Here is a 27948-nt window from a genome sequence, read left to right as displayed (position 1 = left end):
ACAACGCAATGCGAAGCGCATCTAAAAAGGAGAAGCTCTCACAGATATCTCTATGCTGCGAATTCAGCTCTGAACTAACAAATAAGAAACTTATACTCTCACCGGTCAGTTTTTCCTCAGCCACCGAGAAATCCCTAGTACTTCTCGAAATTACTGGAAGGGATATGAGAGCCGGATACAGTTACATAGAGCATCAATTACAGTTATTCAGTTAGAATACCACTTACAGGTATACAGTGATTGAACCAAATGTTGTCAAATGATTGCCAAGTTTGGCGACTTTTGTAGATTTATCGCCAAATTTGGTGACAAAAATTAGTCGAAAAAAAATTATTGCCAGCTTGGCGATATATCGCCGATTGAGAGAGATAGTCATTTACTCAGATAGACATATCCCTATGTTCTTACTTTTTCGGCAAAGCATCGCCTTTTGAGATTTTGATGTTACATTATACAAAACAAAATACACTACAATTTTACATATAATTTCACTAAAATTATTTACCTATGTACAAACTTCGTAACAATATATTTATTAAAGTTAAATAAATATATTTTTAGAGATAGTAAGCTAAGAAATTAAAAATATTTATTAAAGATTGTAAGTTAAGAAAGTAGATAGATTTATTAAAGATAGTAAGTTAAGAAAATAAATCTATCTATTAAAGACAGTAAGAAAATTCTTACATGTCAGCATTTATGATTTAACAGCATATTTAACTTATTATATAGATAAATGTACTCATGACAATATGTCTTTCAGCAACCATCAACTAGTTTAAGAGATTATTTAAAAAATGCTATATTTTTCCTGCTTTCCATGATTTTATTATATGCCAGGACAACCATATAGCTGTCAGTTCACCATTTTAAACTCTCATTAAACAAATACCCAACCAAACGAAACTGAGAGATGACTTAACAATATGCATGGATGTACAGCAAAAGGTGTCAGTGAAAGTTGGAAAAAGCGTTTGTTAAACGTGACAGTGAAGAAGAGTGGTTACCATAACTGAATGAAGCATTAAGGGCTCATGCGGTTTCCTACTTCAGTAAATCATTCACTGGGTTCTTAAAACACGTATGACCTAATTGTGTGCAGTTATCTCGTAAGGGAGAAGACAGGAGAAATGTATTATTCCAGAACGTACTGTGAATACTAAGCTTTCGTATAAACTTCATGATATTTGACGTTAAACCCATTTACAGAATTAGCATAGCGCTCTTTTTATTTTATTATTAAAAATATGTTAGCATTGTAAACAATATCTGAATTTGTCGTTTTTGTTACATAAAAGCTAATCTCATCCTTTGTTTCAAATTCGCTTCTTACTCTGTCTGTATACTGAGTATTTTAAAAGAGATATGTAAACTTTCAGAGCATGTAACAGTTCTACCACTAGACAATATAAGGTGTGTTCTATAATAAGTTAAGTTATTAATGTAAATAAAAATAATATACCGCGAAGGATGCACCGACGGAAACAGAAAAACAAATTTAAGCATAAAAGTTTCATTCTGTTATACTGATTTTAATTATCAGTGCTGAAATTTCGAGTGTCGTTTTATATTTACATGGAATAATTTTTTCCCTTATTACCTATTACTCTATGCTGTAACTTAATGTTAAATGTTACCATTTCAAAAACTTTGTATCTATATTTGTGTGCAAACTAGATTATTTCTATGCAAATCTGAACACTAAATTTTAAGGATGCTTCAAAATACTTCTTCAAAGAACTATATATATTTTTGAAATTAATAATAGTTGGAGTAGTTTAATCTTTAAATGCGTGTAGTTGCCATTTGGCAACATACTCATATTTAGTCATGTAAATCAAATCAAAACATAAATTTTACCTTACTGTATAGTGCAACTAATTAGAAACATACTGTTTACGTATTATAGTTTTCAATGTTTCAGTGTGGTGGCACCACTAACGGTGTAACGCTCATTATTGTGAGTTGATATGTAGGGTGTGGCCATTATTTGTGTTTACAAATTTTTGATTTTGTGTTTGTTGTTATTTTGATGTATTCAAAGTTTTAAAATTGTTTGAACAAGTTTATAAGGTATGTATTATTACACAAAATTGTTACTACACATTTGCCTATCAAATTTTCTTTGTTTGTTAGTTAATTTATAAAAGTTAATAATATGTTTTTCAAAAATTGGAATAAAACCTTAGTTTAGATTCCTTTTAGTATTTTCCCTATTTTATTTGATATCAATTATAATTTAGACTTTAAAAAATTTGACTTTAAAAATTAATATTGAAAATTCATGTATTTAAGAGTTAATAGCAGTCATAATATAAATTAATGCCAAACTATTCCTTGGAATCCTTATCATTATATTTCATTTGACAAGACCGTCGCAAAATATACATTAAACAAATCTAAGCAAAGACAACATTTTATTCAAGACTATTCGTGAAGAAAAATCGGTAAGTATGCAATATATAATAGACTGGATAAAAACGCTAAATGAAATGTGTGAAGGGTATGAGGCTATAAACATCTACAGTGTAGATAAAACTTGATTATTTTATCGATTTTTGCCTAATAAAACTCTATGTTTCAAAGGAGAAAAGCGCTCTGGTGATAAAAGCTCTAAGGAATGTCTCATTATGCTGGCTTTGTTGTAATAAGGAAGGAGAGTTTGAGCAACCATTTGTAATTGCATAAGGTTTAATTAATTTACATAAAAGTTACTTTATATCTTGAATTTTTACTGTCTCATCTCCCTTTCCGCTTTCTCGCCAGAATCCAAATTAGATCGTATGTATTTTAGTGAGAGTTCGAGATTGTAAACTCGGAGCCTGTTCTGCCGTTTGAAGGACACGTTACTAGGTCTACTATTCTAGATAAAAATTTCTATCTTTGGAATTGCTTCTTGACGATGGTTCAAAATTCAAGCAGGTCAATTCAGAGATTAAATTGATCGCGATTAAATTGATCTGTGTAGCCTGGCTACTAGCTATTTAGATGTAGTTCTACATTTTAATTTCTGCTTGGTGTTTCTCGCCATAAGTGCTGGCGGATTTTATATACACTAAGCGTATCTTCTGTTCATATTATTCAGTCTAAATTAAAAGGATTTTGTTCATCCTTCGAAAGTTTCTGTACTTATTTTCGTAGAAAAAACGATAAATTGCTTAGTCTTTTACAAAGTTAAGTCACATTTTAGAATAGTAAAAGAAATAAAACCTCATAACTTAAAAGGCCGAAACACCAAAAAGCTTCAAGCAAAGAAATTCAAAAGCTTTATCGGTCCATTGGCGTTATAATAAAAAGTCATTGATGGCGCGAAGCATAATGTCAGAATGGTTGACTGGTCTTGAAATAATGTCTAGAAGAAATAGGTAGATTCTGCTATTTTTTAACAATTCGTCAGCCCGCCCATCAAACGTAAAAGTATAATCAGTGAAATTAGTAGTTTTCCAGCTAATGCAACATCGGTATTACTACAGCCTGTCGACAAGGTATGAGTAGAAGCTTCAAGGTTACGAAAAACCTATTTCGAAGAGGTGTACTTAGACAAATTGCTTTCAGAAGCACTTGTAGAGACATTAGGTATTTTTTGGAAGCAGGCAAGATGAAAAATTAGCAACCGCCTTTGGTGGAATCGAATCACGAATCTCTGGAATACCGGCACAGCGTGCAGAACCACTACACCACGAAGGCACGTTAGGAAGGTGGGAGAAATCTTATATATAAGCGGCTTAAGTGTTTGTCGCCGATAGTTTATTCGTTGCTTGCGTAACTGTGAATTGTTTTATTTCCCGTGCAGTGTAGCGAGTGACGAATATTATAAGAAAGCTAAGCAGGAAAAATAAAAAATACAAGAGCACGTGCATTAAACATTTAATCAATAAATTTAACATCTATATATAATAGAATTCGGAAATTTGCAACCGGCAATTATGAAAAAACAAATAAAATGAAATAAATAAATATCTTTATTATATACGGCTTAAGTGTCTGTTTGTCGCCGATAGTTTATGCGTTGCTTGCGGTGTAAGGATAAGTTTTACTAACGTTTATTTTATTTTAAAACTGTACTATCTTTTCTTATTTTCTACTTCCGGCCAGAATTAAATGCTTTAACTTGTTTATGCAAATTGTCTTGCTAACGCCCAAGTATTTAAGTTGCGGCTTTTTGCCAAGAGTTAGGAAGAGAGAAGGAGTTTTTAGGAAGCAAGCCGCTTGCCACTGCAGTTTTACGAGTTTTCACTCGGTTGCTGGTTGCCTTTAAGGCCAGAGGTTTAGCCCTCTTGATATTTGAGAACGTATTGTAGTTTCAGCAGCTCGGCGTACTACATACGTACCCTTTTAAATAAAGGCCAGTCTTAGTGCTAGGCATTTGCATACTAATTCAAAGTTAGCTTTAAGTTAGAGTTTTAGTTTCTAGTTTTATATTCTTACGTTCAGACCACAAGTGGTTGGTGTCTGTGAAGTTCGGAAGTGCCTGTAAAGTATTGAAAATAAAGGGTTTCGTATAAACTTTCCTGCTTGTGTCGTCTGTTATACACAAATCTTGAACATAGCTCGAGTAAGCTGCCTGTTCTTATTCAGGACGCACCATGTTTCCAAAGCAAATCAAGAGAAACACAAGTCCTGATAGCGTAACTGTACTAGCCAATGGGGTGAAGTTTCCACGGCACAGGGTTGCCATTTCAATTGAGACGTAGACAATTTCCTGTAAATTCCTGTAAATTTCCTCGCCGCCTGCTCTGTGTAATTCAGTTTGAATTAGCAGACACCTTTGCACAAATAATTTTAATTACAATTTATAATATCTAGAACAGTCATTTCGTATGACCGCCGGGCTTTCTAGTACCTTATACACTGATTAGTTTGCAAAATGTGTAACTGTATTGAATGCCATTTAATGGATAACAAAAGCTGTTAAATCGGTACCATTGTGTTCAGCACTGTTTTAAGAAAGCAAGCTTTGAAATTTCACTTTTGAGTGTCCTTAGTGAAATTACTACTGATGAAAATGAATTGTTTGAACTTGTTAAAATCAGTGGCAGTGATCAAATGCAAGAATATATAGAATTCTACGAAAACGTGTGTACCAAAGACACTAAAGACTACAGAAAACATTTTATTTTAACTGCCGTTGATGATATGAGCTTTGACAAATTTAGGTTGGAAAGAAGTGAGGAAGACGAAAAAGAGCTAGACGGAAAAGTTGTAATATCCTAGCTAAATTAGAAATCCTTGAGTGTTAGAATATTGAAGAACTGTATAGCAACTTATCGCAGAGTTCTTATAAGCAAATGGCAAGTCCAAGAAAGGGTTAAATTTACCCTTTATTTCAACTTAAAATAGATGAATAGATGGACTTTTCTCGGGATTGCAATAAGCTTCCACTTGGGCTTTAACTCAAGATAGAAAATAAGAAACTAATCTAATACTAACTAAAATAAAACCAGCCAAAGCTGTAGAGAATTAACAAACAGAGTTGGCGCTTATGATTACTGGCGAATACTAGCAAGCACGTAACAATACGGCCGAATAACTGTAATGCTAGACTAACAGCAATAACGTGGCCGGAAGGCAGACACGATCTTATTGATAAGTTTAATATATTTGAACTGAAAATTTTGCCTTGAAAGGTCCACAGAACTGAAAAAATCTTTTCTTCTAAAGGTTCCCCATAAATGAAGGAACTGAAGACTGTGATGTGTTTGAGTTGCTACCTTACCAAAGAAATGTCGAATGAGAAGTGAGTCCTCACGTTTAAAAGATGCTTAAAGATGCTTTGAAGATCTTCGCACTGAAAACGTCTGTAAGTGTTCTGTAAGGTTTCTGTAAGTGTGAAAAATAAATAGATTGATGTTCCATTAAAATTGTAAAATTTCTTTAAACACTTCACTTTAGCGTATGAAATTACAGTGTATGAGAATAATAATATAAGCAAAAAATGATAATGCTAAAATTATGATGGACTTAATTATCTAACAAAATTAAATCAAGCAAAATAAAAAACAAATTCCGTCTCAAAAAGTAAATTTAATATTATATATATATATGTGTGTGTGTGTGTGTGTGTGTGATTGATGTGTGTGCGTGTGCGTATGTCGGTTTTCACACTGGTGAGAGATTCTTACTGCTTTTGCTCTCTTTCTACTGAATATTCTACTCTGAAATTTACGAGCCTTAATTGGCTTTAATTTGTAAATATCAACATTGATGCTATTTTAAGAGAGTTCTATGCTTGATATGCTTCTGAATGCTGCATATGGGATACAGCAACTAAAAGAAAATGCACAGACTGAATGCACTACTGAAGAAAATGCAATGGCGATTTTGGCAGTTCATTGTCCCTGGCTGAATATCCAAAAATGTCAAATAAAGCAGACGCGATCTTAGAAGTTTAAATAAAGACTAACGGTTTCAGTCATTAAAGGGTTCGTCGTGACCGAAGAGCTACAATAGCCGAAATTACCAGCAGCTACAGCAGTGGCGACCCAGACAGTGTATCTCAACACAATATGCAGCGTAGCTTGTTGCGTATGGGCAAACACAGCCGGAGGCCGAAGCATGTTCCTGCACTCGAAGCACGTCATCGCCAGCTGCGTCTGCAATGGGGAAAGAAATATAGGAACTGAACATTAAAAAAATGGAAGAAAGTCCGACGAATCCCGTTTTCTAGTCCGTCACATCATCGGGCGTGTGCTAATGCGCCGATTTCCTAACTAAATCCTGGCTCCCAGATGCAAAGTTGAACGGAGACAAGCCGGTGGCGAGGGTATTACGGTGTGAGCAATGTTTTCATGGGGCACATTGAGACTCATAAAGTGAAACGGACATTTATAGTGATTCAAAGCAAAATCGCAAAGCAAAAACAATAGTCCTTCAGGACAAAGCCTCTTTGGACTAAAACCTGTTCTGATATTATTTTATCACAAATTAACGCCATGAAAAGACTTATACTTTATTTAATAAAAAAGAGGCTTAATTATTCAAGACTTGGCTTGCTTTTATTTCAAGACACAGCTTCGCACGAGGCTTGCAAAAAACATTTCCTCAACTGGCACTTCTTTAGTTTGCGAAGACAGATATCCGGAATTGAAAATGATAAACATTCAAAAGAAGTTTCTTTTAAAGTATTTAATAAGAAAAATCTTGGATAAAATTTCCATTATAAAATAAAAAAACTATAAGTAAAATAAATTGCCAAAAAAATAAATGAAAACAAAATTTAGAGGATGACAAATTCCTTTTTATCTTCATATTATATGTAAAGTAAAAAGTTGCTATACTTAATTATTAGTTCAAAGGGGCTTTGTCTCTGAAGGACTACTGTTTTTATTTTAACGAATTTTTGAGTAACAAACTCAACGATTTAAAAGCGTGCAATGGCAAAAATCTACGGGGCGGAGGAGAGAAAAACCTTTTTATCTCCAACGCGCGGAACTGTGTATCGAAAATTCTAAAGATAGGCTCATTTTAAAATTATTTTGTGACATTGCTATTGAACTGAAATTTATGGTTTAAGTGCAAAGAACGTGATATATAATAAATTAAGTTAACACACAAAACGTTAAAAAAACGCCCCTTTTGGACCTAATTTAAAATCTGAAACCTTTTAGATTTTTTAAACATTTATTTTTATTTTTGAAATTTGAGAATTTTTATCCTTTTTTTCAAATATTTTCGATTGCTATCAAGTAATTTTTTTTTAACTGAGCTTGAATAATTCTTAGTTCTGTAGCACATCCTCTCCTCTTAGGTTAAAATTTTAAACATTTGTAAAGAGGAGAAACACCATCTACTTTTTCAACTTCTCGTGTCATGACTGAAGTGTTAATTTTTCAAATAAAATCAAATAAAATGTCACTAACTAGAGCAAGTTGGGATTTTCTGCATTTTTCAATGTTATCACCTACTAATATTTTATAGTACATCTAGATACGAAGACATTTATCCAGCATAAATTACGTAAACAAAACTAAACGAAACCCGGAAAAAATCTTTCATTCTTCGAATTCGTCAGTCTGTGCAAGGGCAAAACTGTGTCGTTATCTTACCCTCTTTGAGGTACTTCGCCTTAAGGCAAGGCGACGTGACGTAGCCAAGACGTGTCGCATGAAAATGGCTACTTGCGATATTTGTCACGAGCAGCTCCTATTGAAACAAACACAAAAGGTGTTACACTTTCATTTTGTGGTTTTTGCATTGCACACTTCCTGAAAAAAATTAAAGGGATTACTAGTGCTTCCCATTTGATTCTTCGAGTATAAAAGCCGAGTATTCTCAGATACAGCAGCAGTTCGTAGTTTGCCTTGGATAAGTCAAAAATATCTTCCCACAGCTTATTCATTCAACATGTTCAAGGTATGTTGACAAATGAATGTACGTGCATATAGATTTCAGTTAATGCAATAAGAAGCCCTCGTAGGATTGTAAGATGGGGAAAAGCAATTTCTTTCGAAACTAAATTTTTGCTGTTTCTGACTTCATGTATACCATTTATGCATTTTTTATCTTAGTTGGTTAGTCCTTGAGGAAACTTTAAATGTAATTTGACGCACCTTACAAAAAGCCGATGTTTTACACATTGCTACTTCTTTTCATATGTAGTGAAGAAAAAAATAGTTTGTTGGTTCTTTAATCTTGTATCTGTTAAATTGGCTGAAAAGAGAATTCCCATTTTTCCTGGGATGTCTATCATAAGCAAATTTAGTGCTGTCTGAAATCAATAAAAATTTACTAATTTCGATTCCTAGATGATTAATTATTTCTAATAACGCAATAATCTAATAATCTTTTAAAAGAATAAAAGATAATCATCTGTATAAAATTTCGTCTTCTAAGAAGGATTATTTGATTTTCTGTTTAGTTTAATGCAATTTTTCGAAAATAATCGTTTATTTTTCCTAAAGTTATTTTATTTATTTATTTACTTTTGGTTAAATTTAATGACAATAAGTTTAATGTTTTTAAATATTTAATGGGTTTTGCATTTTAATAACGTAAAGCAAATAAGCAGCTGTTATATAACTTCAAATACTAATAACCTTTACTTCAAATACTAATACACTAATATACTTCAAGGCTTTGATTATAATAGATCTTAACTGTAGCTTGATGACTTATAAATTAGCAATCCAATGTCTTCTGCCTAGTATGTAACTCTAACTGAAATACTTACTTAGTTAATTACTATATATTTTGCAGAGTTAGACGTGAAAAAATATGGTGAAAGAAATGTGATAATATACTGAAAATTCAGATTTGAAAGATTTGCATTTCGCTTAACAAATTCAGTATTCTTTTGCGTTTAATGCAAATAATTATCTAGATTTCTTAAAATGTCCGTTTTATACAAATAGTATTACCCCGGCAGATTACTTTTAGTGTTTTTGCTTAGTAACTCTGTACCCCTATCTTTTCAAAATATTGGTATAAAAATGTCTCAATTCGGTAATTAATAGAAATAATAAAATATTGCAATATTAATTTTTCAAATATTAATACTTTTATAGAATAGTTTTTGATTATGTGAGGGACAATTCATTACATAATAAAAATCTGAATAATTAAAAATGAGCTTGCTAATTTCAAATCGTGCATTGTTTCGAGACTGATTAAAACACTGGCAACACAGAGAACGAGTAAAGCGCGAGGTCACATGGAAAAATAATTGAAGCTCTTGTGTTTTATACAGTGCCAAGATTTGCTAAGGCGAGGGGATTATATCTTTATGATAGCGTAACATAATGTAACATAATGACCCAAATGTTTCAGAAGACTCCTCTAAACTCGTTTCTAATGTTAAAATTTAACTGTAATGTATATGTAAGAAGTTATTTAAAAACAATGCTTAAAAATTTTTCATCTTTGTGAGCTCAGGATTCTTAATTCCTTTGTCTATACAAGCTTTCTTCTTTTCTTAAACCAGATTTCAATTTACGTTATTATTTTTAAAGCAATTTTTCTTTTCAGGGACTACTTCTTTTCCTGGGATTTGTTTATTTCGTCGATGGTCAAAATTACTACAGCGTAAGTATATTATAAACATCTAAATATTTTTAGCAACATGTTTTTTTGTCGAAAAAGTCAATAAAAACTCAATTTTAGATAAAAAAAAGGAACATTTCCCAAATTATTTTCATTTTATTCAATTTTAAAATTCGTCAAATTTCATTCAGTTTTAATTGAATTATTGGCATTCATATTATGTAGAAAAGTATAAATTTCAAAGATTTCTCATTTATAAAAGATTTCTCATTTTCAAAGATTTCTTATTTATATTCCCAAAAGATACGTGATTTTTAAATTCAAAAATTAGGTAACTGAACAAATTGAAGTTATCGAAAATTATTATTGATCAAATCAAGTTCGCATTTATTTCTGTGATTAAAAATATGATCTTATAACGCGAATTTAAATTACATAATATGTAATAATGGTAGTAGTATTATTGCGTAGTGATAAAGGCTACTCTGGAAAGAGTGTTAAAGATTTTCATTAATTTTATAAAAGCGTAATAGTTAAAGCGTTATGTTCATAAATTATAATTTTACATTTCTTTAACAAATGAAAAAAATCTATGTAAACGTGTTGTTATCTGAATGTCTTTGTAAGCGATGCACAAATAAAAAGATGGCTTATATTAGAAAATTTGCAGAAGATATGATATTAGTCGCTTGTAGGAAATAGCCACATAAAACTATCGATGGCATTTTATCAGGAGACTGGAACGTAATAATTTTAACCGAAAAAATTCCTTTTAATAAAAACAATATAGTTAGTTGCATTTTCACTCATAGTTGAAGAAATTATTCCTTTAATTATTCCTATTATTTTCTATTACTTAATTTCTGTTATTCAACTAATATTTGAAGAAATTATTCCTTTAATTATTTCTATTATTTATTTTCTGCTATTTAAATCCTATTATTTTATTAATATTTGAAGAATTAATTCCTTTAATTATACCTGTTATTTAATTCTTTTTGTGCACTTTTTTGTGAAACTTGATTCGTGATAGCTATTCTCACTAAATATCAACTCGAAAATCAGGTCAACAACTAAAAACAGTACAAAATCTGTTAATCAGAAACGTGAACAAGAATTTATGATCGCTTTGAGCAGCCTTTGTCAATAAAATTTCAGCAATTTGAGATAAAAGGTTTCTAAAAGGTTTCATCACTTCTCTATAAACACTTATGGTGTCAATTCAAAAAAATAGAAATTTGGTGAAATTATATAGCTTTCAACTATTCTTAATTGAAATTATTTAAATTTCACCTATTCTTAAGTGAAATTATTTAACTTTCAACTAGTCTTAAGTGAAATTATTTAACTTTCAACTGGTCTTAAGTGAAATTATTTAACCTTCAACTAGTCTCAAGTCCTGTAATAAATTAATTGTCGCTTCTCATGCGATTCTTAAAAGACCTTATTAATAAAGATGATAATGTCTTCTTTTCTCATGTATGTGGCCACACTGATAATCTAAGGAATGAAAGGGCTGTGTTGTTGGCAAAACAAGCTATATACCTTCAAGTTAACACCGCAATGGCATTGCCTAAATTATTCTTCAAGAAACAAAGTTTATAAGGCATTTTCTTCCTCCTTTCTGCATGTCTTCGTGGTGTAATGGTAGCACACTCGGCGCGTATTTGAGAGGTCCATGTTGGAGTCCCAGCGAGGGCACTGCTCATTTCTTCACATCTTTCTGCATCAGAATAAATAAATGACTCCATAGTAGTGCCCGAACTAAAAGGTGGTGATTGATGATTCCTCACCACCAGGATTTTGCGATTCCCCTAATCCTCTGTCGCCCTTTATGTATTTTCTCTCTCCTTTCTGCATGTCTTCGTGGTGCAACGGGTAGCACACTCGACACGTATTCGAGAGTTCCAGGTTCCAGTTCCGGCGAGGGGATTACTCATTTTTTCATGCCTCCTGTTTTAATATAACCTAATGACATTATAAGATAGAATAAAACAATTCTCAAGTAGAAAGAATTATACAGAAATCCTTTATCTGTCTCTTTGACTAAATTAGTTTTCCTCTCTATTCCTCGCAGATTCAATAATAAACATTTTTTCCTGTAATTTTGAAATTGCTAAGTTCTAACTAAGCATGGTTATTTCAACTCATACCTGAAGAGATTTGGAGTGCCTGATGCAGAGATACGTTCCATTAGCTCGGGAAAGTACAAAATGTTGAACATCTGTTGTTCTACTGTTCATAGCTTACTGAAGGAACTCATTTTTCTCAATAATATTACGTTTTTCTCCTCTCTCCATGTGTTTGTACAAGTTAAAATGGCATTCCTTTCTTTCTGTCTATTTATTTCTTAGGTTTCATTTGTGAATTTGTAACTTAATTTCATTTTTCAATTATGTTGTTGTATTTATTTTTTACATACATCTATAAGCCTTCTGTCGTACTATATGGTTCGTAAGGTGTTTAACTATTCTTAAAATAAATTTTTAAAATTTAGTCTTAAGTACGGATTGAAATTTTTCGTAACATTGCTGTATTTTGTACATTGTTGTAATCTGTACACTGTTGCGTTTTGTAACATTGCTGTAAATATTACAAAGAGAAAGGCCTTCGAGATAAAAGGCTCCACGATAAAAGCTACAGAAAATGTTAGCAAATAATAAGAAGCCTATGAAATTTCTATTGGATTAAAAATTAGTAATAAATCGTAAAGCCGTTTTAGTGGAACAAAACATGTAGAAGCTTTAAGCAAATTAAGAAGTATTCCCTTTCAAGGGCTCTAGAGAAGTGAGATTGAAAAATTAGCAATTGCCTTCACCGGGAATCGAGCCACTAACATCTGAAATACCGGCTCAGTGTGCTGACCACTACACCACGAAGGCATGCTAGAAAAGCGGGAGAAATACCTTACAAGCTATTATTTATATTAATTCACACTTCTCACATGTATTACCATTTACTTCAATTCCATACTGTTTAGAATGGACAAGATGATCTTGCACAGCCAACTCCTTACCAGTTCAGCTATACTGCTCCCGCTGATGGAGGAGGAAGTACCCACGAGGAAAGTGGAGATGGTTACGGAAGAGTAACGGGATCATATACTGTGCAAGATGAAGATGGCCGTTCTCGAATTGTACAATATGTAGCCGATGAAGGAGGATTCAGAGCTTCCATATCAACCAATGAACCTGGAACCAGCAATCAAAACCCAGCTGATGTAACCATTTCTTCTAGCGCCGATGAAGGTAAGCTTAATTTAAATAGCAAATATGTACCTAAAAATTAATTAGCCAGCAGTTCTTTAACGACAAATTATTCCACTCAAGAGCTCAACTGGTTGAGAAAATTTCTATTCCGTGATAATCGTTTCTCAGTTTAGCTGTGATCATTCTCTTTATTAAGGACTAGCGGAAGTACCTGATTCCAGTTAAATTTAAAGTCATGTATTATTTTGCTCATGACATCATTTGAAAATTCGTATAAAAGCATATTACACGTCATAAGGAATATGATGCGTCCTTTTAATGCATAAAATGTCAAAGAAACAAAATAATATTCAATACATGTATCACAACTGACTACGTAATCATAGAAATCATATGATATACATACCGATATGACATATGGAATTGCCATTCGGGTGAGCAAAAATACAAAATAGACGAATTCATCATTATTTTGAGCAAAATGAATTATTTTGAGCGATATGGAACCCACGTAAAATTTCGATAAGAAAAGTAAACTAATTCTCTTTCATTACATCAGCAACAGTGGCACGCGGCCATTGTTGCTGATATCCCTGTAGCCATAGTTGCTGATATCAGTACTGTACGGAAAAAGTGTTTTTTTTTTTTTTTTTTTCAAAAAAATTTACTTTGACCTTTTCCAGAACCCAGAAAAAATTGTAGAAAGTTTGGTGACGTTAGCTATAGTAGTGACTGAGTTAGATTCGTAGTCAGATTATCAGATTCAAACTACATATTCATTTTCGAAACCTAGTAAATAAAATAATGATCTCACGAGACCAAAGGAAATAACTATGCTTGAAAATTATCTATGAAAAAAGAAGTCCGTAATTAATTTTAAAATATCTTGTGCTTAAAATGTGCGGTTTGTCAAAAGAGCGTGATTTGAAATGAAAGGTCATTTACCACTCTGAATACACATCAGAAACGGAAACAGGTTTTTCTCGTCGCGGAGTATGGCTATCACAAATGTTTTATAAATATCTATTGTTGCTTCGGAAGAAATCCGCTCAAAAAATATGGGCTTGGCTGCAATGCTTTAAAAAGGTTTCGCTGAACTATAACAATTAATAATTCAAAAAATCAGAGTTAAAATGGGTTTGTCGTTGCATAAAAGAGATACTTAAATATATACTGTCTGATGATGCCGAGAAGAGAAAGATACATTTAGCAATTTTCTGTATTTCTAACTAGACTTAACTTCTGTTGGCCGGTCGATCAAATGTGGGCATTTGTGAAAATCTTTCCTGTGTAAATGTAACACTTTCTCAATTTTTAAAGCAAATAATACAAATTATAATTCCTCAGTTGTGCAGTTTTCCTTATCATCTAGCGATATGTATTTAAAAAGAAAAACAAGAAAATAAATGCTAACGCTGAAGGAAATTTTTGAGATTGCGAAACAAATGTACTTTGGGATAGTGATAAAGTCTGTTACAAAGTCTGTTAAATAGTAACTTATACTAACTAATACTTTGATTTTCGTAGATAATATTTTACAGTGACCCTCGATTATCTCAGAATTAATTGTTTAATCAGTTATCTTAAAAAAGTTAAATAATAAATTTATTTTCTAGCGCTAATGTTCAAGGTCAAGCAAACTGGTCATGCACATTGAACCATCCTGATAATTAGTGCATTATTTATAATAACATTTTGTTTTAGCGCTTCGTTAAGCCAGACCATAGCTGTGCTTCCTCTGGGCGTGTATGAAATGTTTGAAAATTATTTCTCGTTATCCAAGCAAAGAATTTAATTTAGAAAGCAGTATATTCATCTGCTTAGTAGGAAAGCTAAGTTTAATGATGAAAGTCTGAAAAATTTCTAACAGAAATTATTTCACTGAAATAAAATGATTTAGCGTTTTTATAAGTTTAATAATTATTATAAAAATTTAATTGAACATTCTCTCTTGCAATAGGTTTCGATTATTGAAGAAAATTTATTTAAAGCTTTATTTTTATACGCATATGTTCTGAAAAACATAAGCTGTACTCAGATGTGCCGCTACGCGGTATACTGATGCTGCTAATTCATGTCTAAGTCCATTCTTTCAATACACCTTTATTTTCCTATATTTAAATTAGGTTACCAGGCATTGGCAGCTCCAGCACCAGCTGTCATTCCTACAGCTCCTGTTGCACCCGTTGCCATCGCTCCTATTAGAGTACCACAGCAGCTACCAAGAGGTGAATTTCAAGTTGCAAGGCCAATCAGACAACCCATTATAATTCCTGCTCAGCCAGCTGCAATTCCAATCCAACCAGCTGCGGTATCATTCCAGCCAATTCGAATACAGCCAGCTGCAGTCCCAGTGCAGCCAGTTCGAATTCAGCCAGCTGCAGTTCCAATTCAACCAGTTCAAGTTCAACCAGAGTACGTTCCTGTCCAACCAGCTGCAGTTCCAGTTCAGCCAACTTATATACGTGTTCAGCCAGCTGCTGTTCCGATTGAAACGAGGAGATTCGTTGATCAACCTGTTGCAATTCCAGTTAGTTCGGGAAGGCTTATCAATCAACCAGTAGTAATTCCTATCGAGGGACCAAGAATTCTGACGCAACCAGCTGTTATTCCCATTGGAGGAACGAGGATCCTTTCTCAACCTACTGTTTTCCCTGTAGGAGGAAATAATATACGTTTCATTAGGCCTTATGGTGACATCCTAATAAAGTAATTTCTAGTTCATAACTTTCTGATTTAGGATAAAGGGGATTTATGAAGGCATAATTTCTGAATTTGCTTTTTAGTATGAAACAGCTTGGTGTTGGAAAACAAATTTAGCAAGTATCAGAAAAGTCTTTTTTTTAATTTTTAAATTTTAAAGTTAAATATATTGAGTTTTTTTATATTGCATTTTTTCGCATCTTTAATTAATTTCTCGAAGTGAAGTAAAAACGCACGAGGAGTTTTATATTCAAGCTTGTGATTAATCACTACTTTGTTCAAAGAATTCAACATTATTTTTTAATAACTTTAAAACAATAATGTGCAGTCGAAATAATTAATATATCTTCTAGTCAATATGTTACATATACTTCCTGGAAAATATTCGCCTTTTAAATTTTAAATGCAAACCTTTCCATGAGTTGAGGAGAGATAGAACAAAAGCTATAAGGATGAAAAATATATAAAGCAATGTGACAAAATTAAGTGATAGACTCTAAATAAAATGAGAATGAGATAACATCTCATGTGAACTGTAATTTTTATAATAATATACAATTACTAAATAAAATAGGATTTGAATCGTTATGAATAATGCGAGTGTTGAACTTTTGTTGTTTCTAATATATGTTTTATAATTGAGAAAAAAATATTTTTTCTTTTAGCCGCAATAATTTATTAATTATATATTGTTACAGAAGTTAACAGTAAGCAATCAGTAATTATAAATCATTATGGAAGTTGCAGTGAATATATGTTATTTGATCTCATTTTATTTAGAGTCTGAAACTTAATTTTACCCCATTGCTTTTCTTGTCTTTTCTTTTTGGATACTTTTAAGTTAGCAGTATTTAAACATTTGTTCAAGTACTTGAACTGATGTTAACTCGTAGAAATCTTTTAGGTGGCTCTTTTTAAGTTTTTCCTGTTTTAAAACTGGGCATTTTAACTTGCATATAACACTTAGGCATAAAATTTTTAAAACGGTTATGTATATTTCGTAATGAGAAATATACATAACCGTTTTAAAAACCTTTTTTCAATTGAGTCTGTGCTCTTGTTTTGTTCTCTCATCACATGGCGAATTTATTATAGGTATGCACGGATCACTTACACTGGAAATTAATTTACTTTCATTTTATTTTTGAAAATTTGAGTGATTACAGAAAGCATTCTTGAATTATAAAGACTTAAAACTCGTACTACTTATTATTTGAAAGCGTTTCAGATCACTAAGTTCATAGTAAAGATTTCAGATTACTAACATCATAAATTAAATATTCCTTTAAAACTTAATGAAGAATTAAATAGGATTTCTCCACACGGCTATCTACAATCATTATCTTAATACACTCTTCACATAAACGCAAAAAGCTAAAATGTTTCATCTTAATGAATTTAAGAAGCTATTTAAAGTGTCAAAATTTTGCTTTATTATGATATGTATATACTTGTATATGTATGTAAACAGTTTTATATCATCTTGAATTTTTTATGCTCAACACAGGGAAGCTGGGCAATAGGTACGCCATTTCTGATAAATGCTTATTGCTCAGAGCTTATTGTTTATTATGTATCATAAACAATGGGTAACGAATTGTCTTTTAAACTTGGAATCTTTTGTGTTATTTTGTTTCTAATGTCATATGCTATATTTTAATGTACAGTGTATATTTGGTCTGTTTATATATCATCTGTCATGTGACTTGTATATTTACTATTGTATATTATTTAGAGGTGGTTTGTGTAATTTGCTGAATCAAAATAAAAGTTCGTGGAAGCTTTTAAAATTTTTTTTTGTCTTTCTTAATAATTGGAAATTTGAAATGTGAAGATAATGAAATCTCCTAAAAGAAAGCAAGCAAAGCGAGGTTTCACAAGTAAACGATTTCCTATGATAAATGTATTACAAGCAATGTATAACTTTTCAGTGCAGAATATTGTATATATGAAAACAGCATTTTAATATACACTACACAGCATGAAGCAACTAATTGAAATGTTGGCTTTTCTACATCAAAACGTAATCATATTCTCAATTAACATACAGAAATATTAGGCTGTGTTAGTATAAGACTATACTTCGCCCGTGCCGAATATTAGTCTACAGATTTTAGTACACAAATCGAGGTTTTTATTTACATCATTATTACCCTCATCTAATAGTCAAATTACTTCTGTACCGTTTACGCATAACGAAGATCTTTGAAAGCTGTTTACAGTCAAAAGCAAGAATCTTCTAATATGAAAAAAATTATTTAAAATAATCTGAAAGCTTTCAGATTTTACATTACGTCCAAAGGAGTGTTTTTTAACGTTTTGTGTGTTGCCCTTATTTATTAAATATCATGCGTTTCGTACTTAACCCACATAAAATTCAATTCAACAGCAGTTTTACAAAATATTTAAAACCAGCATATATTTAGAATTTCCAATAGACAGTCTAGCAAAAAAAATTTTTTGGGGGTTCTCAGAGAAGGATGATGAGCTGACCTTGCTCTCACAAGAGCGTCCCAGACATTCTGTATACGGTTAAGGGGTGAAGAACTGGTTGTCCAATCCTTGCTGTGAACCGCCGCACTTTGCAGGTAAACTTCAACCAGCTGCACCTTATATAGACGAGCGTATGGTCTATTAACAAAAACCCGAGACAAACTACGCTTCTGAAGAGTTTAATATAGAGCTCTACAATCTCCTCTCTGTAACTCAGAGCAGTCATGGAGTCTTTGTCAAACACATGTAGGGGTGTGCGGCTATTCAGACATAATGCCTACCCAAACTATTACACTTCCACCACCGTTATGATCCTTTTCTTTCAAGAGGGAAGAATGGTATCGTGCTCCAGGCTCTCTGCAGACACATTCACGCCAAGAATCAGTGCCTAGGTTGAATCTTGACTCACCTGTAGAAAGTATAGTGTCTGGTTCAAGTATAGTGTACTTAAGTCTAGCTCAAACAGCTGGTCTTATGGCATACAACCCTGTCTCATGAAGCCTTCGAGTAACTGAAGAATGTAAAACTTGAGTTCTACTGACAGTATACAGCTCAAGTGAGAACTGTGAAAGCTCTATCAATTCTGCGTCGCCACGCCGAAAGTGCTAATGAACAATCCTCCTTCATCACTACGGATCTTGGTTGATCTTGTCCAAGTTTTTTCGGAATGGATCCAGTATCTTCAAACTGTTTCCACAAATTCCAAATGTCACTGGGCGTTACATTAAGCGTTGTAGCTATCCGAGCTTATGATGGGTCTACAATAAACGGACAGTTCTTCATGTCATTTCATGACCCATGCGTTAGTGGCTACTCAGTTTTTCTGAGATCTTACAAAATTTACGCAACCCTTATTGCAAGACACACAGCGAATGTCTTGATGGAGTACGACAGCACAAATCTTCGAAAACCCATCTTATGCCTCTCTCCACAATCACAGCTTCGCAGACACTCACGTGTAAGCTTACTATTGTGTTATTTTAATGTTATGTTTCTATTAAGTTATTTTAATAAGTATACAAGCACGTATTTACTTATTAAAATAACACTAAGAAATACCTTTCGAAGTATAAATGTTTCCTTTATGATTTTATTGGGAAAATATCAGCTTAACTTACAAGTGGGAATTTATATACAATTTTGTAACTTCAACTTTCAGAAATAAGAGATGAGGAACTTATGTCAATTTACATTATGTTACAATTCTCGATGCTTCCTCTCTTTTCTAATGATGTTCTCCGTGAAAGTTTTTAGGAAATTCTGTACTTTTAGGAATAGCCAAATAAATAAATTAGCAACTTTCATGCGAGAAACGCAGCTTTATCTGATCACTCGATAAATCCCGATACAAAATTCAAGTAATGAAAACACAATATTCCATTTCAAACTTCCACCTAACTAGTCTAGGCTTAACAGAAAATAAATAACGATGATCTTCATCTTTTCTACAGTATGTTTTCGACAAGCAGAGAAACTTTACACGTGATATCTGATATGCTTTAATATATCGGAATTCTTGTTTAGATGATGGTTGCCAGAGGCATTTGGCCAAATTTAAATGCATATAAGGCGATTCCGAAGATATAATGTTTGTGGATCACGCCGCTGTGCCTGGGGTCGAATTTTGAACTTTTCTGACAATAGTACCTTTAAGGAATGGAATATTTAAAATCTGTTGTCCCAAAAATCTTCTTGAAAGGTTCCCATTGTAAGAAAAGAAGTTCAAAATATTCAGATTCCACCAGCTGAAATATTTTCGTTAAATTTGAGAAGGAGTTTATGCAGATAGCCCTTAAAGGTTTTGTGTAAAATTAAATAATTCTATCCAGTTCTAAAAATATGTGGAATGATTCAATCAAAATGTTAAACATTTCATTAACTGACTAATTATATTTCCGGCACATAAAAATAATAATTTAACTTATGAAGTTTGAAAATATTGCTCTTTCCTTCGAATTTTTCATATGTGTTAAAACGAGATGACATTTCACTTCAGCTTATTTACAACCTAATTTGTGATTTATTAAAAAACATTAAGAGCTTGTTTTGAGTTAATTGTTGAAAGCGTTATCAATTATAAGTCTTAAGAATGCGATTTTCTTAGAAATATAGTACAGGGTTACTACAAATGATTTCACCACCGTTATGATCAGATTTCAAATTCATCAGATTTCAAAACGCTGTATTTCATTAAGTATTTCAAGTAAAAAATTACAAAATAAAAGCTTGAAATTTTAGTCATAACACAACAATTATTCGATATTTTCTGCTCTTCTTACGTGACATATGCCTGCCATGTAAAACGTGGACAGACTCCAAATCTGTCCACATATTTTGAAGCATTTCTCCTCTGATTGTCAACTAAATAGAATGATGCGGTCCTGGAGCTCCTCTAATTTTCCTAGACATTTTCTTGCCTTTAAAATATTACAAGGGGAAAGGTCCGGAAACTTTGATGACCGTCTAAGTCAGGATCATATGCCTACCGATCCCTCACTATGATAGTGAATTCGAGCCTCATCTTGCTGGAATATGAAATTCTCAGCATCATCTTACATTTGAAGAAAAAACCACAACTTCAATATATCAAGGTATGGCATATCCGTCACTTCTTTCGTTACGTGAATATCAAGAAAACGTGCAGTTCAGGACTTGGAAATTATAGGAACCCCAAACTTCGATTAATCATTCGTAATTACCTCATAATTATTTGGAAGATTATTTTAGTATACCATTAAAGTAGCGAAAATACTTCAAAATCAGAGAGATGCAATTAAATTACCATAATTTAAAATTCATAAAAATGATTGTTTAATAGCAAAATATGCAATAATCAAAATTCCTATGTTTACTTTTTTGCAAAGCCTACGATACCTGCGTAGTCTATGAATAACCTGCAATGTTATTCATAGACTATAATGTTATAGATTTCTAGATGTCGAGATTTTAAGATTTTAAATTTTCATTCTTGCGGTACGGGAGATAATCTTTGGTATACAATGTGTTTATCTTCTACTAATGTAGATCACATTTCTCACCAGCAAAGCTTCAAATTCCTCTAACATATCTGCAATGAGATTTTTTTCTGCATTGAGCACAGGAATTGACATTATTATACACTTCGTCCTAAAAGTTTATAGACCAAGTAAATTACATGTCTAAGAAAAATAGAAATGTGTAAAATTACGTAATTAAAATACGTTTATTGACGTATTTTAATTATTTAAATAATCTAATTAATTTAATTATTTATTATCTGCATTGAGATTTCTTGCGGTACGGTAGATAATCTTTGGTATTCAATGTATTTATCTTCTACCAATGTAGGTCACATTTCTCACCAGCAAAGCTTCAAATTCCTCTAACGTATCTGCATTGAGATTATTTTTTTTCCACAGAACACCGGAATTGATATTATCATACACTTTGTCCTAAACGTTTTTACATGTCTAAGAAAAATAGAAATGTGTAAAATTACGTAATTAAAATACGTTTATTTAAAACAAATATACATTGCATCTGAGGGAAAATTTAACAAAATTATCAGTTTGTCTTTTAGGGAAAATAAAAATAGAAAACATATGTGTCCCAAACGTTTGTAGATAAGTGTACTTTTATGCAAATTTGTTAGCAACAATCGAGAAGGGAAATTTCAGTTTTTTTTATAAGAAAATGCCCTCATTCGAACCTCCAATTAAAAAAAAAAAGAAAAAGAATAATTTGAATTCTGTATAAATATGCCTAAAACTACGCAACTTCCTGATGCTGAAGTTAATAGGATTCTAAAATTTAAATTTCACGGCAGGTCTGTTAAAAAATGTTTGAAACTTCTGAATCCATCTGTAAGCATGATTTCTCCTATAATGTCTCTTAAGATGACAAAACCACATTCAGGAGGATAGCCGCAGCGATAGGCGAATACAAAGAATGGCTTCGACACAGAAAACGTCGGTTCGCCAAATAAGAGCTTGTGAATTGCAAATATCCAAAAGCACTGTACATAAGCGAATCCAGAAACCTATATGATTCACGTAAAATTGGTTCATTCATTACCACTCTCAAAGCTTCCCAAACGAATGAGATTGCAATGGACCTGTAACAACATACATATGGGGACAAATGGATCTCTGTAATTTTCAGAATAATATTCCGCAGCGTCGGTTTACAAGATCGAGTGGCAACAAGAAAAGGATTTCTGTGTGCTCCACGCAGCGTTAGTTTCGTGCAAAGACCCAATACACAAGAATAACGTAGGTAAGTGGTACCAACAGTTTGTGAAAACTGGATGCTTTCTAAAGGCGAGAATTCTGGTCGACCTTGTGTATCTGGTGCAAGCTTGAAAGATTATCCGAAGCATTTCAACGAAGTCCTCGCAAATCACTTAGCAAAGCGAGCAGGGAATTGGACATGCCAAAGAATATGGTGTGAAAGATGATGCGTAATCGGCTTTGTTTTAAACCGTACAAAAAGGGATTAGTGCAGGCTCTTCTTCCAGCAGATAGTATGAAAAGGCATGACTTTTGTGAAGAGATGCAGTTAAAAATGAAGGACGATGGTTTTATAGAAGGACTCATCTTCTTCGATGGAGTCACGTTTTATGTGATAAAATGAACAAACAGGATGCCCATATCTGGAGGAAGCGAGAAACCACGTACACAGACAGAGCAACAGCGTGACTCTCTAAAAGTGAACACTTTTTTTTTCGGTGTCCCGCGAGAAAGAGCATCACAGATTTTTTTTCCCGAAAAATGAACTGTGACCCGTGATACTCCTTTCCAAGCATGTCGGAAGCCTGGCTGTTACCCCAAGTAAACACCGATTATGATGTATACATTTTGCAACTGGATGGCACTCCTCCCCATTTTCACAAGGTTATACTAGAGCTTCTTAATCGTTTTCTTCATGAACGCTGTATTGGATACGCTGAAACAGCAGACAACAACCTCCTCCCCTAGCCACCCTGTTCGCTGGATTTAACATCAAGCGATTTCTTTCTTTGGGGTTTGTTAAAGACTAAGTTTATCTACCGCAATGGGCATGTCTCTTGAGTAAGTTTATGGCATATTATGGTTTATAAAGCATACTCTGCAGACCGTCAAGGCGGACATTCTACACCGAATATGGGGAAAATTTGATAACCATGTAGATGTGTGTTGTGACCAATGGCACACATACTGAAAGTTCGTGATGAATGCATCAAGAACTTGGACAGTTGCTACTGTTTATGCTGTGAGGTTTGCTCATATAAAGTAATACATTTATTATTAAGTCATTCATTTATAAACCATTCATTTATAACCACACTGTATTATGGACCCATGGACAAATTACTGTTTGGCGAAAACAGTAAGAAGAGCTGAATTCGATCATCCTAGTGTCCACGATTAAGCATGGGGATAGAAAATTTAATTTCTATAGAAAATAATATGGATGTGTATGCATATGTAAATATTCTCATAAAAAACTTAAAAGTATCTTAAAAGAAACTTGGAATATAGCTTCAAGTTTTATCAGGGTAACAAACCTAAACTACGCAGTTCTAAATGTTCGCTTGTACAACTGTTTTGACGTTATCAAAACTATTCTCTATTCTCGACTGAAATCCTATCGAACTTGCATAATGTAAGTTGGAGAAAAGAATAAGGAAACATAATATTTCTTTCAAAATCTCTACTAAAAGCTATTCTTACGAAGGAATTGAACAAAATTTAACATTCTCGAGCGAAAATAATTAGTTGAATCTATGCCAAAGCGCCTGAAAATAATAATTATAGCTAAAGGACATACAACGAAACATAGGATATCCTGTTATTTTCATTATTTTTTACCTATTTGATCACAGAGACCGAATGCTTATTCAAGTTCATTTTTTGAACTTTTTGCATATGTATACTTTACAAAAATATTTTGAATAATTTTTTTCAAAACAGGCAGGTTTTCAAAAAGATAATTTATAACGTATGCAAAAAGTAAAGTTATTTCTCTAATATTTATTAACTGATATTTGCGAATACAATTAGAAAATATAACATTCCGAAAACAAATGTGAGCTACTGTAAATTAAAAAAAAATAAAAAAATTATAAGATATTTCTCCCGTCTTCGTGGTGTAGTGGTCTGCACGCTCGACGCGTATTCGAGAGGTCCGATGTTCGATTCCCGGAGAGGGTATTGCTTATTTTTCACTTCTATTGTTTCCAAAAATACCCAATGTCTCTACTAAAAGGGTGGTGGATAATGATTCTCCATACCCAGGATTTAACGATTGGGTTCCCTAAAACCCCAGTCGCCCTTTAAAATGGGGAGTATATAAGGTATTTCTCCCACCTTCTTAGCATGCCTTCATAGTGTAGTGGTGTGCATGCTGAGGGCGAATTCCAGATGCCCGTCGTTCGATTCTCTGCGAACGCGTTGCTCATTTTCCATGTCTCCTGCTTCCGAAAAATAACTAATGGTCTTTCCAAGCTTTCAGATTTTATATTATGTCTAAAGGAGCGTATTTTGAATTTACACACACATGCACGTTTCGAGAGCATTTCGGTTAACTCCCTTTGGGTTTAAAATATTAAAAATATGCATATTTTTAGAAATTCCAATAGACAGTGTCGCGCTAGAGATAAAAATGTTTTTTCCCGTACATTGTTGCCATTGCTCGCTTTGAAATCGTTAAATTTGTTAATTGAATATTCATTAAGGATTTACAAAATATAAAATAGACAATAAAACGCATTTCAAATTCGTGCTTCCAGGTGCTCATATTCGGGTGGACTACTTTGCTATTTTAAATTTGGTGGCTCTATGTACCGTTGTTTCTTCCACAGTGCCAGAAACATACATACATCCATGTAGATTTTTCATTATTTAATTTTTTTAAATATAATAGTGGGTGATAATATTTGGTGGCAACAATTAGAAAAGTGAAACGGACATTTACAGTGAACTGACTCAAAACGCGGTTTGGAGATGAATAGCCTTTCTGGGTTAACGCTCCTTTGGGCTGAGAAAAAAAAAACTGGAAGTTAAATTTTTTTGCGGTAAAAATAATTTTCAAAATCAAGCTCTAATTATTTTCGAGATTATGCCAAACGATGAACGTGCAGCTGGCAGATAAAGAGAATAAACTTGTTTAATGAGTTTTTAAAAGTGATTTTTTTAAATTAAAACTCCTATCTTCTGAGATACTTATGTCTTCCTCCAGGCGACTTCAGAAACGAAAAATGTTTTCTGCTAGCTTTTAAAGCAGGCATATAAATCACACCTTACTCGGAAGCACTTCCGCTAATGCATCTAACCAGTTCCAAGATGTCGTATGTAAGTCGTTGTATTTCGTTACACGTTTAGAGGATTAACCAAACGTGAGACCAGCAACCCATCTTTACTTCTTTCGCATTGGTGGGATGAATTTTGCACTGTTTATTCTAAGAAAATGTATACATGTCTTTTGGTTGTCAACAAAAAAATCTACTTGATAAATGTGGCTGGTTTAAGACCTACTTCTTTTATCCATGCAACTTGCAGTTTTGTTCATTGGCGAGGAAAAAATCTGTACTCCGCGTGTATTTAGGTCGAATTTTTTAATTTAAATGTTCAAAAATGAAATTTGAGGATTAAATTTAATTTGAAACTTAGCAAGTTGCTCATGATCTGTAACTGTTATCTCGATATTAATGATTAAAATAGTAATTTCTATGCATTTTTATTTATTACATATTTTTGTATGAAATTTCAAAGCATAGGTATTTGCATCTCAGTCTGGAGATTCGCTATATTCTTATTCGCATTCTAAATACCTGAATCTTAGAAATACAATAGACAAACAGTATACATGGTAAAAAGTTACTGTTGAACACTGTTGATTTTTTAAGATTAGTATGTTTTATTAATCATCAACACTAACGAAATTCTATTACTAACTGTTGCAAGAAGTTGTTTTTGTAAGATAATGCTAAACTAATAACTTTCAATATAGGATTATAAAAAAAAAATGTCACGTGTACACCATATGACTTCATTGTACGACCTATGAAATTATTACATATTTTTTGCTGCATTTCATTTAAACTTATTTTCTCGAATTTAATTGGAGATATATTTCTCATTCAATTCATTCGGTTCACACTTCGCCGCAAGGAAAAAACACATAAAAATTCAAAATATCTTTATTAAAAATTGAAAAATATGAAAACAAAATCGATAACAAAATCGATTATGAAACACCAAATACAGACAAAACAATTTAAGAGATAATTTTTACACTTCGAATTAAGAGTTTCTGCGCAAAAACAAGCAATTCGACCAGCGGGCGAGAAGACAGATTTTTCAGTGCTCAAAACTAAAAGTTCACTTTTGGTCCTACTTTGGCAAAAAATACTGAAGATGCAGGAACTAACTTAATTCATTATTCTGCTAAGTTTCAAATGTAAACAAATATGACTGCTACATTAGATTTAACCGCACTTAAACAACTTTTAAATTGCTGATAATTCTACAACTACTGCATGCAGACAAACTAAAGGAATACAAATCTTAAGCAAAACAAAAGAACAACATAATTCAATCTTTTTTAAAGCAAAAAATACACGATTCTTTAATATATAAGAATAACAAAACTGAGTTCACTGAGTAACGGAGCGGGTATATATATATGTGTGTGTACGGAGTTGGCATGTATACTTTTGGTGCAGCCGATTATAACCAAAAAGAGAAGTGCACAACTAAAATATTCATAGTTAAATTAAATGAACCGTCGCATAGACCTTCATTGTTCAATATTTTGAAATTAAAGACGTAAATACAAAATTCTAGTTCTCATGGCACGAGATTGTTTTGACTCTATAATTTTTCTCTCAATTCAGAAAAATCCTCCGTGCTTTTCAATGCCTAATGCTTTTTCCCTTTATTTTCCTTTGCACTCAAGAGTTTCCGTCCTTCGTTCTTAATCCAATGTTTTCCCCTGCGTAAGAATGTACCTCTTAGATTTCTGCTGACAAGTCACTTAGTATTCATATTCAAATACATACTTTCAAGACCGTTTAAACTTTCGCAAAACGTAGATAATCAAATCTAATGAAATACTAAAATGATAAATGTCAGTGATGAACAGGCATATGTATAAAAAAATGCACTGAAATTGAAATGCTTATTAGATAAATCTGAGACCATCTATCTACTCCTTGTTAATTAAATTGTTTCAAATTAAGGGTCACCAATCTTTACTATTTTTTTACTCTAAAAGTGCTGTTGTAGCACTTGCCAAAGTCTCACGTCAGCTAGTCTCACATCGTTTCGCTTTCCTTCGACATTCGTACCTAATAAAATTTACGTCTCTTATCAAGAGAAAACTGCAGTCTCACTGTTAAATCAAGATAATAGTGTGATTGCACTTTTCTCAATCTGATTTCAATTCAACGATTAAGAACTTTAGGATTTGATTTTAACAATGGAATTCATAAATCTCAGACTTCTACAACTTTCCAATTAAATTCCTTTTCCCTTTTTTTCCTTATAATTGAATTTCTTTAAATATATTATTATTATCATCATCATCACTATTATTCATTACAATA

The 27948-nt window shown here is 32.6% G+C and overlaps 1 protein-coding gene across 1 annotated transcript; it reads left to right on the top strand.

Moving 5' to 3' along the window:
* The first annotated feature begins 8250 nt into the window (after positions 1-8250).
* LOC118194021 (uncharacterized) lies at positions 8251-17680 on the top strand. Its single transcript, XM_035365192.2, has 4 exons — positions 8251-8352; positions 9964-10020; positions 12959-13226; positions 15314-17680. The coding sequence occupies exons 1-4, from the start codon at positions 8344-8346 to the stop codon at positions 15898-15900; spliced, it is 921 nt and encodes a 306-aa protein (XP_035221083.2). The 5' UTR covers positions 8251-8343; the 3' UTR covers positions 15901-17680.
* The last annotated feature ends 10268 nt before the right edge of the window (positions 17681-27948 follow it).

This window comes from Stegodyphus dumicola, chromosome 6, assembly GCF_044657685.1.
Source record: "Stegodyphus dumicola isolate Sdum_Otavi_A_Nest chromosome 6, ASM4465768v1".
In the NCBI taxonomy this organism is placed as follows: domain Eukaryota; kingdom Metazoa; phylum Arthropoda; class Arachnida; order Araneae; family Eresidae; genus Stegodyphus; species Stegodyphus dumicola.
Note: the sequence above shows the minus strand (reverse complement) of the source record. Positions and strands in the feature narration are given on the sequence as shown.

Excerpts from the sequence above, each read along its gene's own strand:
- LOC118194021 (XM_035365192.2), top strand. Across the intron at positions 10,021-12,958 it reads ATGGTCAAAATTACTACAGC|AATGGACAAGATGATCTTGC; the intron begins GTAAGTATATTA and ends CATACTGTTTAG. Across the intron at positions 13,227-15,313 it reads TTCTTCTAGCGCCGATGAAG|GTTACCAGGCATTGGCAGCT; the intron begins GTAAGCTTAATT and ends TATTTAAATTAG.